The 18,619-nt window shown below is 45.6% G+C and overlaps 1 protein-coding gene across 5 annotated transcripts in view; it reads right to left on the bottom strand.

The window, feature by feature from the left end:
- Window positions 1-18,619, bottom strand: part of DCLK2 (doublecortin like kinase 2) — a 486,660-nt gene that overhangs the window by 25,398 nt on the left and 442,643 nt on the right. For all 5 annotated transcript variants that reach the window (XR_013607189.1, XM_078676909.1, XM_078676911.1 and 2 more), the window contains 2 exons: window positions 6,897-6,993; window positions 4,554-4,634 (listed from right to left, as the gene is read on the bottom strand). Coding sequence is in view for 4 of the 5 variants with exons in the window: in XM_078676909.1 (XP_078533035.1) it covers window positions 4,554-4,634; window positions 6,897-6,993 (178 nt within the window). In the remaining variant the exon portion in view is untranslated. The remainder of the gene's footprint in view (window positions 1-4,553; window positions 4,635-6,896; window positions 6,994-18,619) is intronic.

The raw sequence follows: 18,619 nt of genomic DNA, 5'->3' as shown, positions 1-18,619 counted from the left end.
TCCTATTGCATTAGAAATTAGAGTTTGTCATGGGATTTGCTGTGTGATCGCACTCTTTTTTGGTCTCGCATGCTGCCGATGGCTATCTTACACATGCGCACTGAACACCTTTCCTCCCTCAGCGTTTTTTCCTTCCCTCCCCCCCCAGGTTTAACTTGGCTCTATTGTCATGCCGAGCAATAACTGACTTATAACTACCAGTCAATTTAGAAGTAGTAGAGAGCTAGGGCTGATTGAGGAGACAGGGCCCTCTGAGGCAGTGCAGTCAAAGCCAGGCAGTAACACGCATTAGGTTGGGCAGAGCCTCTTTCAGCTGTTGATCTGTATTGCTTCTCTCCCAAAGGCACTGGGCCCCCGGGACAGGTAGGAGAGATTTGGCTAGATGGGGCCCCTGAGCTGGCATGTAACCGGCTTTTGAAGGTGCACTGCTGGGAGAAAAATGCGTGATACCACGGAGAGGCGTAGCTTGAGGAGTGCAGGCAGGGAGCCAAGGAAAAGTCATTTCAGAGATTCAATAGTGCCACAGTTAATCAGCCCATTGTTCATTGTCACCACAAAGCAGGACTATTCATAATGGATGTGAGTAAGCAGTTTACCCATCACCCAATCAGGGGCCTGTCCATCCAGCCATACCATGGGATAGTACCCAAAATATTTTATCACTGCGGCTCTGCATGTTTTTATACAGCCTGTATGGTGTTTAACAGCCTTGCAAAGCAAAGACATTTTTGCATTCGTTATCGTGAGATGCAAGGTAATTAACCCCGATAGCAGTTTAAGCCAACAAGTGCTAAATATACTGCCACACTTATAATCACTGCCACAGTCCACTGCAGTAATATGGGATAATATGCATGTGTAAACACTTATAAGATCCCAAAAGTGAGACTGATTGCATTGCAAATGCTTGTTATTTTTAGCTGCATCAGGCTTACAGACAGGGCTGTATTTCGTGGGCTGTTGATGTGGTAATTCCCTTCCAAGATACCAGGTAAGGTACTTGCCCTTGATCAGCTGCTGTTGTCCATATTGTTTGCCTTATGAAAAATGAAAGTGCCCCCTCTAGATATCAGAGCCCTTTGGTATCACATGATTGGGGAGCTCTCACTGGTGCTTCTGGGTGCGTCTCTGGCTATTCGCAGAAAAGTTAAGGTATTTTATCTCTTAGTTGAAAGAGTTTGGTTATGTTGTTCAGTCTCCTGTGTTTGGTATGCAAAGCAACTGCGGCAAATCATGTATGCGGCTTTACTAGGCAGGGTTGTTCACATGTAATCATATGCAACATTTTGGTGGTCAGTTCCATGACTTAAATGAAGCGGTTAGGAGTTCAGTGGAAGTGTTGTCCAATGGGGTTATGGATGTTGTAGTGGATTCTCTGAACAATGTGAGTTTACGTCCATTATGCTTCACCCTTCTTCAGCACTTCATCTCACGTCAGTAGCTTTATTTGCAACCTTCTATAATTCTTTTGTGGATGTGTTTGTGTTAGGATTTCTTCCCCCTCTACATTAGGACCTCTGTTCCCTTCTCAAGTCCTTATATTTGTAGGAAGGTGGGAAGTGTCTAGATATTGGGCAAAATGCTACCAGGTTACTCCCCATCTGGGCTCCATGCTTATTTAGGCGTTTGCATAGATCAGCAACTGTGCATTGTGTAGTGTCAGCAGTTGACTATCCATTGGCCTGCAGAGTTCAAATTACTTGCACATGTGGAGATGGTGCTCTTGGTTTCTACTACCAATTCATTGCTTGGCGATTTTATTCCACTGCCTCCATTACAGGCTTCAACTGTGTCCCTCATCGGGTTAGGAGTACATCAAGGTAGTACTGTTGGCAGAGCTTTGATGTCTTGAAGTCATTCTGCCGCATGTTTATTAGGCTGTGCCAAAGAATCCTCTGTCTTTTTTTGTGGGTTGATTTTGGGGTGTCTAAGTTCAGTGCGACTTGTGTCCCAGTAATTGGCTCCCCGACCTTCTGTAGTCCAAGGAGATAAGCTCCTCATTGACAAGTATCTCCTTCTGCTCAATGGGAATACAGTAGGCATTTCCATTAGCATCTTTGTCCTTAATCCACACATATGGCTCACAGTGACATTCTTGTACAGCTATTGGTTCAAATATTAAAACTTTCTTTGCTTAACATCTGAAGCAGTATTTGAGAATCATTCATCATACAAGGGACATCATTAGTGCATGACTTGTGGTGACTGCTGGGTGGTGTCAGCAGAAGGAATAGCACGGCTTCATATAACCCCATATTGTGAAGACTGACAAGGAAAATGGACTCCGTAGTATTACTCAGATTGCTCCCTGTTACACAGACAAATTTTCCCACCTTCTATTCGTGTTGTGCTGCTTTGGTACCAGGTAGTAATGCATAAATGCAAAAGAAGTTGGGAGGGGTGGGCTGAACCATTTCCTTTACTTTAGCAGGCCATTACACTTGCCATTTCTAGACAATGCCTATTCATAATAAAAGGGCTGTGATCTCAAAAGCAGGACACAGCATCATGAGGGTTAGGGGTACATGGCTAGAGCCCCTCTCTCCATCACTGCGACATCAAGGACAGGATACTTTGCTAATGTTCACTGTGTAAAATAGGCTGATTGTTTTTACTGGGGTACCCGCTATACCTACAGTAGAAATAAAATTAATCCGCTAGCTCATTCCCACACCACACATCTGTAGCAGTTGTTGATGTTGCGCCAAGTACAAGGCTCTCAATAAGAAACCAGTTAACCAAATGTTGACTTAGATGCACATTACCTTTGAATCAAAAGTCCAGTTTGGGGACATTTCACTTTGTCACAGTGCTGCTTTCAATGCAGCCAATACTGAAGATGACAGGCAACCTCTCCTATCACTTTCGACACTCAAAAATGCTGTTCGCCTGCTTTAGCTCTTTGTCTTATGCAGATGAAGCTGTGAGCTCTGCCAATTAATTAATAATGTGCTGTCAAGTAACCCTGGGAGAAGTACTACGCTACGCTCACGTAGTTTGCGAAGATTGCGCTACTTCGCACTACGCGAATTGCACTTATCATAGTGCAAACACAAGTAGCGCAGCAGTCATTTTTTATTTGCTCGCGGTACTCAACATCAAGTTTGCGACCACAAACTAGCAAAATGACATCCCAGCGAGACTTTTTCCTCATTCGGGATTAGCAACATCAAGTTGCCGATCGCGAGTGTGGAAAATAAACCTCCCGGCGAGATTCTCAACACGGGGAGGTCAGGTTTCTCATTGCAAGTGGTCGCATATGCTCGCGACCGCTCACGATGAAAAACTACCAGTCCGTGTTGAGATAGCTGCAGCTCGAGTAGAAATCTATTGAGCGGCAGAAAACGACCGCTTGCACTGTGCAAGATGAGGTTTGCACAGTGCGGACAAGCATCTGGCACTGTGCAATCAGTTTGAACAGCATTTTGCACAGTGCACTACGCAGTTCGAGTAGTGCAGTTCGTGTAGCTACGCGTACTACACCCAGGGTTACTGTCAAGTCCAAATAGTGAGCTGCCCTAGACAACAGGACATGAGGCCATCAGGATGGCACCGTTCACAAGGAACATGCTTCACAGTTAATTTCCCTTACGCTTTTTCAAGAGTCGTGTATGAAGAGGCATCCAGGCCACAAATATTACCAGCATTTGGGACCACAATATATATTTGTAATCCCCTTTACACCCGAACAGCACTGAATGAACAATCTATAGACTGTGAAAGGACTTCAATGCTGGTCTTTTCTGCTTCAAGCTATCCTGGCTGATGAGGATCAATTGTGTGTCTTTTGGTCTTTTCTGCTAGGCTGCGGTTTATGCTCTTGAGACGCTGCATATTACATACCAGGGGTGGCTCCTCCGCTATGGCAGAGGAGTGTCGCCCCACTGCAGAAATGCAGCGGACAGAAAGAAAAATAATTGACAACATTATTTTGTCATTTTATTTTTTACTTCCAGAGTCGCATAGTCTAGGGCGGGGCCATGAGGCAGCAACAGAAGGAGGAGGCGTGCAAGGCACTGAAAGTGCGCATGTCGGTTTGGCCGGGCGTCTTCGGACAGCCAAACTGACATGCGCACTTGGATATCTCCAGGCTGTCCCTTGCTTGAAGAGAACCGCGGTGCTCAGGGGCACAGGCTCCCAAGTCCCTACAGGAGCGTGAAACTGGTCCGCTCTACCCAGTCTCAGCATTTCTCTCATGTTGGGACTTTTAGCATGAGAGAGGCGCTGGGATTGTTTGGAGAGTCTGGAAGTCTGTTCTCATGGTGACTGCAGTGCCAGGAGCAGAGAGCAGCGAGGTGCGGCACAAGAGCAGAGGATTGCTGCAGCCGGCAGCGAAAGCCAAGTCATTTTAAAAATAATTTTTTCCCTCCACGCTGCCCCCCCCCCCCACCACGTCAGATATTGCCAGCAGCTACTGCTGTTACATACACAGCAAATCAACAATGCCTTCAAACCACACATGCCCCCTTTAAAATGTGAGTTCTCAATATCAACATACCAACCCATTCACAGTACAGGTTCAAGCATCAAAGATGATAAACAAAATCACTTACAGACACCCAAGGGTGAGACAGGATCTGGTCTGCTGTGTACCGAGCTTCTACGTTTACCTGCAGCATCAACCCAATCAACTCCTGAAAAACCAAAGCAAGAAACCACTGCTAGTGAGATGTAGCAATGCGAGTAAGTGCAGCACACGTGGTCAGTTTGCATGCGTCTCTTCATCACATTCATGAGAGGCCCTGGTCAGGCGTTGCAGTGTGTTAGGTTCACATGAGTTACTTTGTGTTGGCATAGAGCAGACTTCTCACAACCAGGGTGATATACCCAGCACACTGGGGGCTTCAAGCAGCCATGCAACATGGGAACAGATGTGGATGGTTTACACAATATCAAAACACTGAAAGTGAGCTTACAGGTGACTACAGTATCTTTAGCAAATAAGCTTTTTTAGCAATCGAGCATGAAGGGGGTATCAATTTATGAAAACAGCACAGCGCTTCTAATTCTTCTTCAAAGCGTTACAAATGCTCCTGTTTTCCCTTCAAATGTAGGGGAAGATCGCCCCTACATGCTCTGGATTCTGCAGCCTCTACTTCCTAATTAACTGGTCAGCAGACACACAGCCATAGCATCATTGGAGTGGGAAGAGCACACTTACTGAAAGTAGCAGAGTTATTGGTAGGTAGAGTGGTTCAATGCTCCTTTAGCTCTCCCAAAGTCACAATTTCTGATAACCGATTAACAAACAAAACAGACCAGGAGGTGGTGAAATTACAATCTCAACTAAAAAAACAGGACAGCATAGTATTCAAATTCTAGAGCTTAAAGCGAACTGAGCCAGAGGTGTGTGTTTGCACATTTACACACTGTTATTTTCTGGCCACAGGCACTGAATCTTGGACCAGAATACCTGCACAGATGCCCCTAACATAAGAGGTCCACCCTTGACATACATTGTACATTCTTGATGACATACAGGCTAATCCTGACATAGCAGAGGATTACATGTGCCATATAGCGTCCAGTCTTAAAGCATTCTGGCAATCTCTGGCATAAAGCAGCCCATCATATATGTATATATAATTGGATAGAGCCCATTCTTTACATGCTGTGGCCGTCATTGAATTTGCGGATGCACATTGCATAATGGTAGCACTGGCACAATGGTCCCCATCCTCGATTTACTGCGATTATTTTTTTGCAATTTTTTTTTGCATCATTCGTGACCTTGGCACAATGGTGATGCCAATTTGTGCCATCTGCTGAACATCCCCGTACTTAATCATGGAAAATGAACACAAATTGGCCCATGTGCAACATTAGACACACGGCTACTTGGTGAAGTTGTTTATGAACTAGGAATGAACTTCTAAAAAAAAAATCTGGTATTTCAGGCAAAATATTGTGCTTTTTCATAAAAATGTGAAGCTTTGGTTTGTGAGAATGGAGCCTATTTATCCCCATTAAAATGATGTGCATCATGGGGCTAGGTCTTTTTTCGACAAGAAGTTTTAGGCAAAAGGAACGCATTTCAGAAACCTATTTGAAATGGATATTTTAGGGATAATTCAGGCTGCACATGTTGGTGACTTGGTACTTTGGCTGTTATTTGATGGCACATGCATGCATTTCATCTTCTACAATGATGGAACTGTGTAATATGTTACAGTATTCGATTACATTATCAACACTGCTCTCAGTGCCCTCAACTGGTCGGACTGGGTAACCTGCCTCCTACCTGATCCAGTAGGTGCCATTTAACTGTGGAGAAGCACTGCATTATGGGCTCTGATGTTTACAGCCCGAGATTTAGGGATTGTGTCACCTTTGTTTTTCCTCCTTACCTCTTCCAAGTAAATTCTCATTTATAACATCTGACTGAGAATCTATTTTCAGGGCAGGATGGAAAAATATAGAAAAAGTGGCGTATGCATTTTGAAAAATGATATACCATATCACATTGCTTGAGGAATATTATAATGGAATCACACATACGTTGCTCTATAGCGACGATTTAGAAAACAATGCTGAAAACCCCAGTTTTGCCATCATTTTTAAACTATTCTTAGGTAGGGAGAGCCCCACCTTTCTAAGGGAGAGGAAGAAGCTTGCCCGACAGCCCAAAATTATTAGACTAATTCATTTTTCCCATTAAAATATCTGAATTTTTACTTCATATATGTGAAACTGGTCCTGTAAATGCACAGTTTGCCCCTGCATTTTCAAAGTTTTCTTGGGTGAAACACCCCTGAAAGAACTTGTCTCACGTAGCAAGGCTGAAGGTAGATATGTTCACCTCATCACTTTTAAGGTGCACCAGTCACCATTATCCAGATGTGCACAACATCACAAAAGAAACGCTTTGACTGGCTATCAATCGCTCATCTTTCTACCTTTGCGCAGTCAGTGATGTTGTCCCAGTAGGGTGTTGGAAACTCCAGCTTTCCGACAAGAATTTGATCAAACAGGTCTTCTTGGAGATTGTTTTCACTGTGTGGAAAGGTGAAAAAAAGAGGTAAGTGTTCTGATTTAGCATGCAAAAAATAAACACAACTTCAAGACAAAAAAGAAACACGGACACCAGCAATGTTTAATAATAGTGCAAAATCAAACAGTCGGTGCCATAAGTCACGGTCAATAATATAAATCCATGCAGCTAGCAACACAATAAAATACAAACAATTAAGTAGATATGTTCTTTCTTTCAGATTTTGAAAAAGGTATAAGACATAAGATGGTCTTTGCAAAACTACTGGGTGAAAATATCAGAAATGATTCGGTATTCGAAGCCGATTTATTTTACTGCCCTTTGTGTACACGAAACTTACATTTTCAAACGTCCCAAACAAAGGTGTTACTTGCTGCCATCTTGATCACGGTGGACCTTCCTGCAGGAAGGGTCAGAAAATAAAAAGGTCTGTCCGCACTAGTTGGAGACAAGTGGGGGAGGGGGAGGTTAGACTCCTGGTGAACTGAACTGGATCCTGCTTAGAATCTTCAAACAAAACCTAGCGTTCACCAAAATGGAGGCCCATGGCACCGGGACCAGAGCTTTATTACACCGTGGGTGTTTCTGCATTAGGACGTTGTGGGAGTAAGGCATCAGCTCTATAGGAAAAGACGGTACTAACCCCATACAGCTGAGAAACCTCTTTAAAAATGGCTATCACATTTTTCCACTCATAGGAGTATGAAAAAGTTAGATTCAATCATAGCTAATTTGTCCACTGTTTCTATATTAAAGATGTGAAATGTGGGGACACTTTAGCATACACAGTGGGTAAAATGTCTGGGGGCGTTTATAGAGAACCGTCACAAATACTTTACCAAGGTTTGGTCTTGATAAAAGTCATAGCTCAGTGTGTGACGGCTTCTCTCCAAGATGCCTTTCAGCCTGAAGTGAATAACCCTTCAAAGCCTCTCCAGTTTAATTTCCATCCACATGCTACATTAATGCTTAAACCGGATTTCTAATGCTACTACAACAAGCATATCAACTGAGAAGATGGAACTGGATATATCCTTTCCCCTGTGGCGACAGCAATCGCCATCTCACTCCGGGATCTGTAGACCGCATGACCTAGGGATCCAGGATGGTCCTGCACTATACGGAGCTTACGTTATCCACCAAAGCCATTTAGGAAGGCAGCCAACACCCAATGCTAATCTTCATTTCAAGCAACTTTCTGAACTCTCACCAGGCAAGATCACAGAGGCCACATTATCACGTTCCTTGAATAGCTAAGATATAACCAATATCAACACGTTGTCGTGGTGTTGTACCTCGAGCCCTTATTGAAGGCTTTAGTCACTGTTGGTTACATCACCCTTCCGCAGCGCCTCCAACCAGTTGTGGGACCACTGAATCACCTATCAAGCGATCCGTCTTTGATAACAGGTGCCGTACAGTTTCCATTAAAGGATTCTGATCCACCCCCTGTTTAGTTCTACCTGTTGAGTCTCCTGAGGCTTGGCCCTGTTTCCTGTTGCATACCCCCCCCCCGCAGACTATCAGACCGACCCACCTGTTCTGAAGTTTCATTAGGTTAATGAGCCGGCTTGTAAAAAAGCTTACCAAATTCATAAACTGATAACTCGCCATCCAAAACTGGAAGCATAAAACGTTTCCAACACTAAACTCATCAAAACAAAGATTGTTCTATTGGAATGTCTGCACATGGTAAATGCCTCGCGCCATGTAAGGTTTGTCATGAACCTGGGAGTTTTTAATGACTCCCATTCGTCAACCTAAGAGCAGATTTAAATGACAATAAAAATATAACGTCGCTACTTGCCAAAAGATAGACTGGGTCACCTTTCTGCAAATGCTGTGGCCTCTTCAGTGCAAGTGTAGCTTGTTCAAACAAATTTTGTCTGTGCTTGAAGGCGAAGCCCTTCATTGGTTGCCGCTACACAACCCTCATGTTTTGTTTTCGCTTCAAAGGTGCCCGAAGGCAAACAGTTATACTATTGTGTCAAGTAGAAACACCCCAGGGTACTTTGACACACAAAATGAGGCACCTGGTATGCAGGAAACATCAGCCATCCGCTCATCAAAGATTTAGAAAAAAAGCAGCTCTTCTAGTGTTTCCAGCATAGAGGGGAAACCCAGTGCTTAATTTGAGCAGGTGCTTTCAGGTGCTCCGCACCGGCACTTCTTTCACAGGGCAGGGCTACAATTTCTGACCCTGCAGGTGGTGGTCTCAATATTAATTGTTCCAATTCAAAATAAAAGGAATAACAAACATTGCATGGTGACTGGCTGGTATATGTTCATAGACAGGCCAGCATAGACAGGCCAGCAGATTGTGTATCACCACCTTAGTGATGATGTCATCACGCGATCACAAATCCAAGAAGTTATTGACAAACTATGGCTTGCATTCTATTCCCCAAGTCTGCTGCACCCTGCCCATGGCCGAGCCTAAGCCTCCCATTGGATAATTGTAGCTGGGGCATGCTCATGGCGGAGTTGAGGCAAAGAAGCTGTGAGAGCGCATTTGGAACTTGGGAGTGAGGGCTCTTGAGGAAGAATGAACGAAAGTAAGTGTGGACTTTCCACTTGCTGCATAGCCAGAGTAGCATATCCTGCAGCCCTGCATTGCTGCTATCCTCAACTTGCTCCATGCGGCCCAGCACAACTTTTGTGCGCCATGGCATCACCTGTACAATTTGTGCGCTGCACCCCAGCATGGTAATTGCTGAGCGTGCGCGAGTCTAGTAGGCCCCACAGCCATACTTACCAGCATTGGCAGCATTTCGGCTGGGGACAATGCCTGTGCTGTAGCAGTGTCACAGCAAGCTGAGCAGTGGATGCCGATGCTGTCCCATCCCTGGACCTACTAATTACAGGCAGCACTAGCAGTGACATCACCTGTTGTGCTCGAGCAGCCGTCTGTCCTGCAATAAACCCAGTTCTAGAGAACCGATTAATATGTGCAAAAAAAGCATTTTCATTTGGTGTACATTTGTTTTTGCACTCAGTGTAGGTAAGAAAGTAAAACATGCCATCTTCCACTTCTTTAGGAATGACAACAGGAAAACACAGAGTTCCAAATAGCAGGGAAATGTACAGGATGACGACTGGGGTCACAGGCTGTCACAGGCTGCAGCAGTGTTATAGATGAGAGAGAGAGCAGGAGTAAAGAGGAGAAAGAAACAACAGGAGAGGAGTGAGATAAGACAGAGCTAAGTAGAAGAAAAGGAGAGCACATTCCACGCGGTTTCAAGATTTCTAGATTAGACCGACCCCTAGGTAGAGGTGGTGGGATTGCGGTTGTCTTTAGGGAACAGTGGACTTTCTCTTATGACTCCCAACAACATCTGCCTGAAGCCGAGATGCTCCACTTCTCCCTAAAATTCAATGCTCATTCCTCCATCGGCGGTACGTTGGTCTATCGCCCTCCTGGCCACGTGGGTAATTTTGTACAAGCCCTAGAAGAGTTAATAGTCCCTCGGATCTTACGCCATTCCCGGTATCTCCTCCTGGGGGACTTTAATATTCATGTTGACTGTCCGGACCTGCCAGAGGCAGTTCGCCTTACAGAAGCTCTCTCTATGGCCCAGTTAAGACAATGGGTGGATGCTCCAACCCATTTAGGAGGACATATCTTGGATCTGGTATGCTCAAATTTCGACATTACCATGGCTCAACCTGAGCCAGTAATCTGGTCTGACCATAAGCTTGTCAGATTTTCCTGGCCTCTTTTGACTTCTGTTGCGGCTCAACCCCAAACTGCCCACACACAGAAGATCAACTTGAATACCCTCTCTGAGGGACTTGATGCGTCTCGTCCTCTGCTCCCCCCTGATATTGAGGCTGCTGCCAGCGCATTTAATTCATGGATGGAATGCGTGACTGCTACATCAACTAATAGCAGCCGGGTTTGCAGGCTCCGCTCTACCCCCTCCAAACCTTGGTTTTCCCATGCCCTCCGCGACCTCAAATCAGGCTGCAAAAAACTTGAGGGCGTGGAGACAAGCTTATCTCCCCGAGGCGAAAAAAGACCTGCGGGCTGCACAAAAAAAGTATTATGCAGCCATTAGATCTGCCAAGCGTAGCTATTTTACAGGACGTATTAATAAAGCGAACAACAACAGTAAGGAAATCTTCACTATTGTAAAAAGCTTTACATCTCCCTGTGCTTCTCAACCTATGTTACCTGCATCAAAGGAATGGTGTGAAGAACTATCTGAGTTCTTCATTGAAAAAATTGCTAAAATCCAGGAGGACCTGCAAAAGGTTTGTAATGGCTCCACATTACCTTTAACTACTCTGCTTCCCTCAATGCCCCCACGCACTGAGCAGTTGGCTGAATTCACCCTCCAATTAAATTCTGATATCAGCTCCACTATTGCTGCCTTAAAATCAGGATCTCCTTCTGACCCTTGCCCGGCTAGAGTATTTGCGGGCTTAGCTGAAACAGTGGGAAATGAGGTTACCCAGCTTATTAACCTCTCACTCCTTACGGCTACTGTCCCCGCTTGTTGGAAGCAAGCAAAATTGCTCCCATTGCTTAAAAAAAATGGTCTAGACCCGACCACGCCGTCCAATTTTCGGCCTATATCTTTGCTCCCAGCTCTTGCAAAAATCTGTGAAAAGACCGTCTTCAAGCAGCTGGACAAATTTGTCGAATTAACAAAGGCTCTACATCCAGCTCAGTCTGGCTTTAGGGCTACTTATAGTACCGAGACGGCCTTAGTTGAAATCTCGGAGGCCATTCGGGAATGTCTTGACGAGGGTGGCAGAGCGGCTCTGATTTTATTGGACCTCTCTGCTGCCTTCGATACGGTGCCTCACTCCCTCCTACTCGCTAGACTAGCTGATATAGGTGTTACCGGCCCTGCACTTGATTGGCTAACTTCATTCTTAGATAACCGCACACAACAAATTTGGCTGCCTCCTTTTGCCTCCACCCCTAAATCACTTTCTACTGGTGTTCCCCAGGGGTCCATCCTAAGCCCTCTACTTTTTAATGTTTATCTTACCCCTCTGATTTACCTTGCTGAACAGTTGGGTGCAAAAATTATGGCATACGCCGACGACACGCAGCTTTTGTTTACCTGGCCCAGAGGTAATTTAGATACGTCGGTGGCCCAACATTGTTTGTCCTCGGTCTTCCAATGGTTAGCACGTGCCCAGCTGAAATGCAACGAAAGTAAATCAGAGATCTTGTTGTATGGCTCTTTTCCTGAGGACTTTAGTGAGCGTCTCTGGCCTGCTGACCTACCCCCTCCAAAAGCCACATCTGGCCCAGTAAAAAACCTAGGAGTCTGGTTCAGTAAGAACCTTAAGTTTGAGGATCACATTAAGAAACTCACGGGGGTCTGTTTTGCTACCCTAAAAACTCTACGTAGGTTCTTCCCTCTCCTGCCGAAAGAAGCTAAAGAGACCGTTATTCGCGCCTTGATACTCTCTAGGCTGGATTACACGAATGGTCTGTTTGGCGGACTACCAGCATACCTGATTCACCGCCTCCAGGTCATTCAGAACGCTGCTGCCAGGCTCCTATTCAATGTTCCTAGGCGTTCTAGTGCACACCCTTTGCTGTGTGCTCTCCATTGGCTTCCTGTTGCCCTCAGGATTCAGTTCAAAATTTTAGTGATGGCCTACCGAGCTATTCATCAAATTGGCCCTATCTACTTTTGGAAAAGGTTCCGCTTGTATGTCCCTAATCGCCTCCTGCGATCGGCCAACCTGTGCCAAATGTCCGTTCCCAAATTCAAATACTGCAGACTTGGCGGCCAATCTATTTCGGTAAGAGCAGCAAAATCCTGGAACACCCTTCCCCTTCACCTAAAAACTGCTCCGACTCTCAATGTTTTTAAGAAAGGACTAAAAACTCACCTTTTTAATACAATAGCTTAAACTGTTTTTTCTTATGTTCAGTTATTAGTTATTAGTCCTCTCCCAACTGTTCTGCCTTCAACGCGCCAGGATACTATTTTTTTAGTAATAGAGCGCGATATAAAAGCCTTTAATAATAATAATAATAACATCAGATACAAAGAGAAAGAAGCCATGATGTGAAGAAGAGAGCATTACGAAGAGAGAAGATAAAATGAAAGGATGTAGAGGATAGGACAGAGGGGAAAAAAAGCAGACAAATGATAAAACGGAGACACAGCTAATCACTGCTAGAAGAGTGATAGTAAAGAGTCAAGATCAAAGAGAGAGAGAGCAGAGCATGGATACAAGTGAAGAGGAAAAAGGGCAGGGCTAGAATGAATAGAGAGCAAATCAGAAATACAGGGAATAAGGTAACACACCAGGTGTGACAAAGATGATAGAAAACAATTAGATAGGTGAGAGGATAGGCGCTTAGAGCAAAGACTTAGGGGACAGACAACAGATCAAGGTTAAAAGGTAGAGACTGAGGCAGTGAGAGTGTTGAAAGTGGGGCTCACAGGAGGAAAAAGTGAGCTGTGGCGCCCTTGGAAAAATGTTCAGCACCTGCACTTCTTTTTCTTTTTTTTACAAATTAAGCACTGGGGAAACCTCTGCCTAAAATGTCTTCTAGGAGTCCATTCCTCTGTGGGTAACCCATCCCTGTCTGCGGCACTCCTATCAGCCTACTCCCCCTGCCCCCCTCCATCTAGCCACCTAAAGCATAGGTATTTCTTGAAACAGTGGCACCTGCACCTACTATAATGGCGGTTACTGCATTATGGAAGTAACTCACATGTTGTGAGCCTGATGGTGCCCAACCAAGCACAATGTTCGCCCTAAAGGTATGGTGATAATTCCTGGCATATAGGGGGCAGTTTTGTCATGACGGTACGAAGGCACAAATTCAAGTGCGCATTCAAAGGTAGTCAAAATAAAAACCGCGGAGCAGACATATCTTTCCCAATATTTGGGTTTTGAAGAAACTGTCAAGCAAGCTAAAACCTACTGCGCTGGTAAATTCGTGCACATTTTGTCACTTTTAAGCAAGCATTTTGAAATTAAGAAATGCACGTATTTATTTATACGGTTTTATTTAATGCGAACACAGCCCAGGAGAGATGGAGTGCTTTGCACTAGGAAAACTACAGCAACAAGGCAGGACCACAATTATTTTAACACAAACACAATCAGGTAAAACTACGAAGGTATCGGCCAGCTGAGAATGTAATCTTCTTCAGGCAGTACACCTGGAATGGATGACACGTTGGCAGGAGAGAAATCAAGCTGGTTCTTCTTGAAGACGTAAAGGAGTAGGGCAGGGCTCGAGTCCGGGTACCACGCGGGTGGACGACACCCCCCCTCACCTATTTTACCGGGTGGACACTATCCCCCTGCCCAAAAGCTGTGAAGAAGAAACTCTCATACATGGCCCTTCGATGCAATTTAATACATTCACATATCCCAAGAGAGCCGTTGGCATTTCTGGCACCCGCACTGTACGCGTTTAGTGTTCGTGTGAAGCCGCGCAGCTGATGAATGAAATGTGCATGTTTCCAAAAACATCTGCAGCGCAGCTCTAAATATGAATGAGATAAGAAGCTAAACGCACCTAGGAAATCAGGTTAGAAATTTACGAAGTTAACATGCATACTGTTTGAATACAAGTGAGGTTGGGATAATATTTAGATGCGTCATTTGTACTTTAATTTATTGTACCTCTGTTTTGTCTTTAAAGATTAACTCACTTTCTGTTATTTGCTCTTTTCAAAATACATTTGTTAAATCTTTACCTAAAAGTAATCCGTAATAGACATGTGTAACAATTTATAGCTTAAGTGTTAATAAATCAGTTTATATCGTATAAACTAATTTATTAACAATGACGCTACATTCCACAGTGGGTTAACGACGAGCCCCCCCCAATTGAAGCAGGACTCCCTGTAATGAGAGGGGACTGACTACCTTTCGTGACGTCACTTCCTGTCGTGACGTCACTTCCTGTGACACCACCTACCTTGGTTCGTCCCCCCACTTCTTTTTTTAGGACTTGTGCCCTGAGTAGGGGCCTATGGAAGTTGTGCCATCAGGGTGTGAGTACGGTCGGTGCAAACCGATTTTAGAAGCACCAAGGAGGAAGTAAAGGTCGAAGTTATCATACTGTACTAGGGATATGGGTATAGGATACAGGCAGCCTAGAGCGATGCGGGAAAAGGGGACCAGGCAGAGGCGTTTTCTCCCTGAGGGCGTCGGGGCTCCGCCCCCGTTACATTCGACAAAAGAAGTGCTCAATGAATGCTTAGATTTTTTAGAATAAAAAAATACCAGTTTTTGATAGTCTTCTAAATTATACTCTGCCAGTACAGTAGTAAACACAGGGCACTGTCTGCCCCACTCATCGATAATGTTGCGGTGACAGTGGCTGTTTTGGAGTCTGGATCACGTGACACTCTCCTTGCATGCTCCCTGGGCGGGCCTCAGTGTTTGCCGGCTGACAACCTCACAGCCCTGATGGCTGTGATGTCATCAGCTCGGCAAAGACCTAGCTTCAGGGCCCAGTCTCCACCCCCGAATGGCGTGGCGGTTAAGTTAGCCACGGGCGTTTTAATACCAAGCCAGATATCGCTAACCCTCCACGTTAATCAGGGAGTGGAGAGCTTGTCACCACACCCCTTTCCCAACGCATGCTGGGACCCACCCTGTGACGAGTTGGGAAAGGGGTGTGGCAGGCGGGAAGCTGAAGAATCGAGTCTGCGCAGACTCGACCTCGGACTGCTTTGCACATGTGAGTCTGCACTGTCCACTGTGGTGGAACTCACCGGAAGCATTTGATTAACTGTGTCAAGTGTCAAAGTTCGACTCCAGCGAGACGGACACGGACTGCATTTAGAGCGGACTCCGAGAGTCCCGAGACAGTCCAGCATTACTGCAGTGCACCCCTGGCAGCATCTATTCCTAATGGTTGCTGCTTGCTGCTGCCACAGCACTGATTGGACTGCAGGACTAAAGTGAACTCAAGAGTCAGCAGTCCACCAGCGCAGGTAAGGCCCAGGCGGCCATTTTTTAAAGTTACATTTCGGCTTCGTTTTTTTAGATTTGTCCTGCTCGGGAAATTTGCTCTTAGTTTTAACCATTTTAGGCCTCTCTCTCTCCACCATCTGCAGCCCTCTAATTAGGTCCATCCATGGGCTCCGTAGCGGGTGCTGACTCAGAGCTTTATTAATGTATTTTGAATCACAAGGTCGAGCTATTAAAATGCACAAATTATGAGGCCGTTGCCTGGCTCGCACCACTTCCAAATCAGCTTTAAGGCGGTCAAAGGAGGGAGGGGGGCTCTTTCCTGCTTCCAGGGGTCACGGACACACGGCAGTCTGCCAGGTGCCCACTAAGTTGATGTTCTACGTGAATATGGGTGTAATTCGAAGAAAAGTGTCATGAGGAGCAAAGCATCAGATCACATAAAAAACACTGGATCAAATCAACCCGAATTGTAGTGCCAAGTAAGGGGGAAACAACATTATCATGACAAAAGACAAATAGATGGGCATGAAATATTGTTTGTGCGTGTTTCGGTTAGTGTGTGAATACTTGAGTCTGTTGTGTACCTGTGTATGTGAAGTAGTGTGCATATTGTGTGTGTATTTGGCTGGTGTTGATGTACAAAGTGTTTGTGTGGCTGCTATCGATGTGCGCGTGTGTGATGTATTGTTGCCTATTTCTATTGTTTATTTTGCTCTTTATTTCCGGGAAGGTTTTGTGATTCCTACATATTGTCATTTTGCATCTTTGCGAGTTTGTAATGTACATATACGCCTGTACTTTGTGCAGTACTTAAGTTATTCCAATACCTATATGTTTATATAATTTTCGATTGTTCCTGGCACCTAACCTGTGGCGTGCATGCAGGTTTCATTCATAGATTGCATTTGTTATGACTTATTCCTCCCATCACTCTCTCCTATAGATGCATGGGACTCTTACAAACAAGTGGTTTGCAGGTTTAGTGCGTGCTGCTACAGCCTGTGTTGAGAAAAGTTGGGTAGGAGGGGGGCTATGGGGGATTGCGGTGATTTTGTTGAGCAGCTCCTGCCAGAAGGAAGGGGGGGTTTAATGGCATGATTGCTGCTCCCCCGCACACATGCCAATAATATGGGTCGCGTTACCTGCAATAAGCAGGCTCCAAGCCCAGAACTTCATCATCGTGTTGTTCACCTTCTGACTCAGGAGCTAAGCATCTTTCCCGGGTATCCCAGGCCCAGCGATGCCATCATTGGATCTGTGTACCACCTCCTACTGCAGAGTCCTGCACAAAAACTGAGCCCTGCACCACAGTGTACCAACGCTCTGTCACAACATCCTTGTCAGCACTTGTCTGCATGGTCACACCATCCTTGTGTGGATAGCGGTCTTGACACTGCACGAGAATGGCATATTAATGATAGCACTAGGGTGACACTAAACATTGGTTCCACTACACTATAGTGATACATTGGGAGGGATAGACTATGTAGCGGTGACAACAGGTTGGTACATTGCACGATGGTGACACTGCACAGTAGTGACTGAACAGGGATAGTACTACATGGCAGTTACACTACGCGGTAGTGACAGCACAGTGGACAGCATTGCACCAGGGTAAAATTTGCTTGAAAATGCAACATTTGCACACTGTTATAAAAAAGGTTCTCAGGGGGAGAACCCTCCTACCCCCTTCTGAATATCCCTTATGGCGGTCGGGCTCGCCACAGTGCACTCACCGCAACGTATACGCCTCACCACTTTCAAATGTCACCAGCCCCCACTGGGACCAGAGGTGACAGATTAAGGCATCCAGACAGCAGAGGCAGAAAGGCAACATCAAATACGCCACAGCTCGGGACTGCCTTACAAAAAGAAGAGAGTTCAAACTTCTTTTAAATGTAACTAGACCGGAAGCGGTGCTCAAAGCAGGAGGAAGTGCGTCTCATTGCATTACCAGAAAAATATTGAGGTGTAGAACGCCCCTTCTTGAAGGCCAGCGGGTTGAGGAAAAGAGAATTTGAACTGTGTGAGGAAAAGAGAATTTGAACTGTCCAGGAGCCGCTGGCAACCAGAGAATGTCTTGGAAAGCCTTGTTGGCTGCCTGAGTCCATTCCCACTTGTGGTCTTGAAGCGTGAGCGCCCGCAGTGGCTCGGAGATGGCTGCCAGATTAGGAATAAACCATCCACAGTACGACGCCATGCCGAGAAAGCTCCTCACCTTGTGGTGTTGCGAGGGGTGCTGGCTGCCCGGATTACTTCTGCTTTCTTCGGATCCACCAGGAGTCCCTCATGCGTCGAAAAAGTGGTAATGTACCGGCTCTCCGGCTCCAGTTCCAGCTGATGGTAGCAGGCATTCAGGTCTAGTTTGGAGAACCACTTTGCTCCATTTAAGTCAGCCACGATGTCGTCCATTGTGGGGGTGATGTGGCGTTCCCTCTTCACGGCTGTATTCGGCAGTCTCATATCGACACAGAGTCGAATGGCTCCTGGTTGCTTGGGTGCCACGACCAGCGGGGATACCCATTGGGTAGGTCCAGAAACCTCTTTGATTACCCCTAACTCTTCGAGCTTCCTTAGCTCCTCCTCCACTTGCGGGTGTAAGTTAAAGGGCACTCGCCAAAGGGCCACTGGTCGCACGGAAGGGTCAAAGTTGAGCTTGAACCTCTTGCCTTTGAGTTTCACCAGTCCTGCGAAGAGCACCGGAAACTC

Source organism: Lissotriton helveticus, chromosome 2_1 (assembly GCF_964261635.1).
Source record: "Lissotriton helveticus chromosome 2_1, aLisHel1.1, whole genome shotgun sequence".
NCBI classification, from domain to species: domain Eukaryota; kingdom Metazoa; phylum Chordata; class Amphibia; order Caudata; family Salamandridae; genus Lissotriton; species Lissotriton helveticus.
This window is presented reverse-complemented; position numbering and strand designations above follow the sequence as displayed.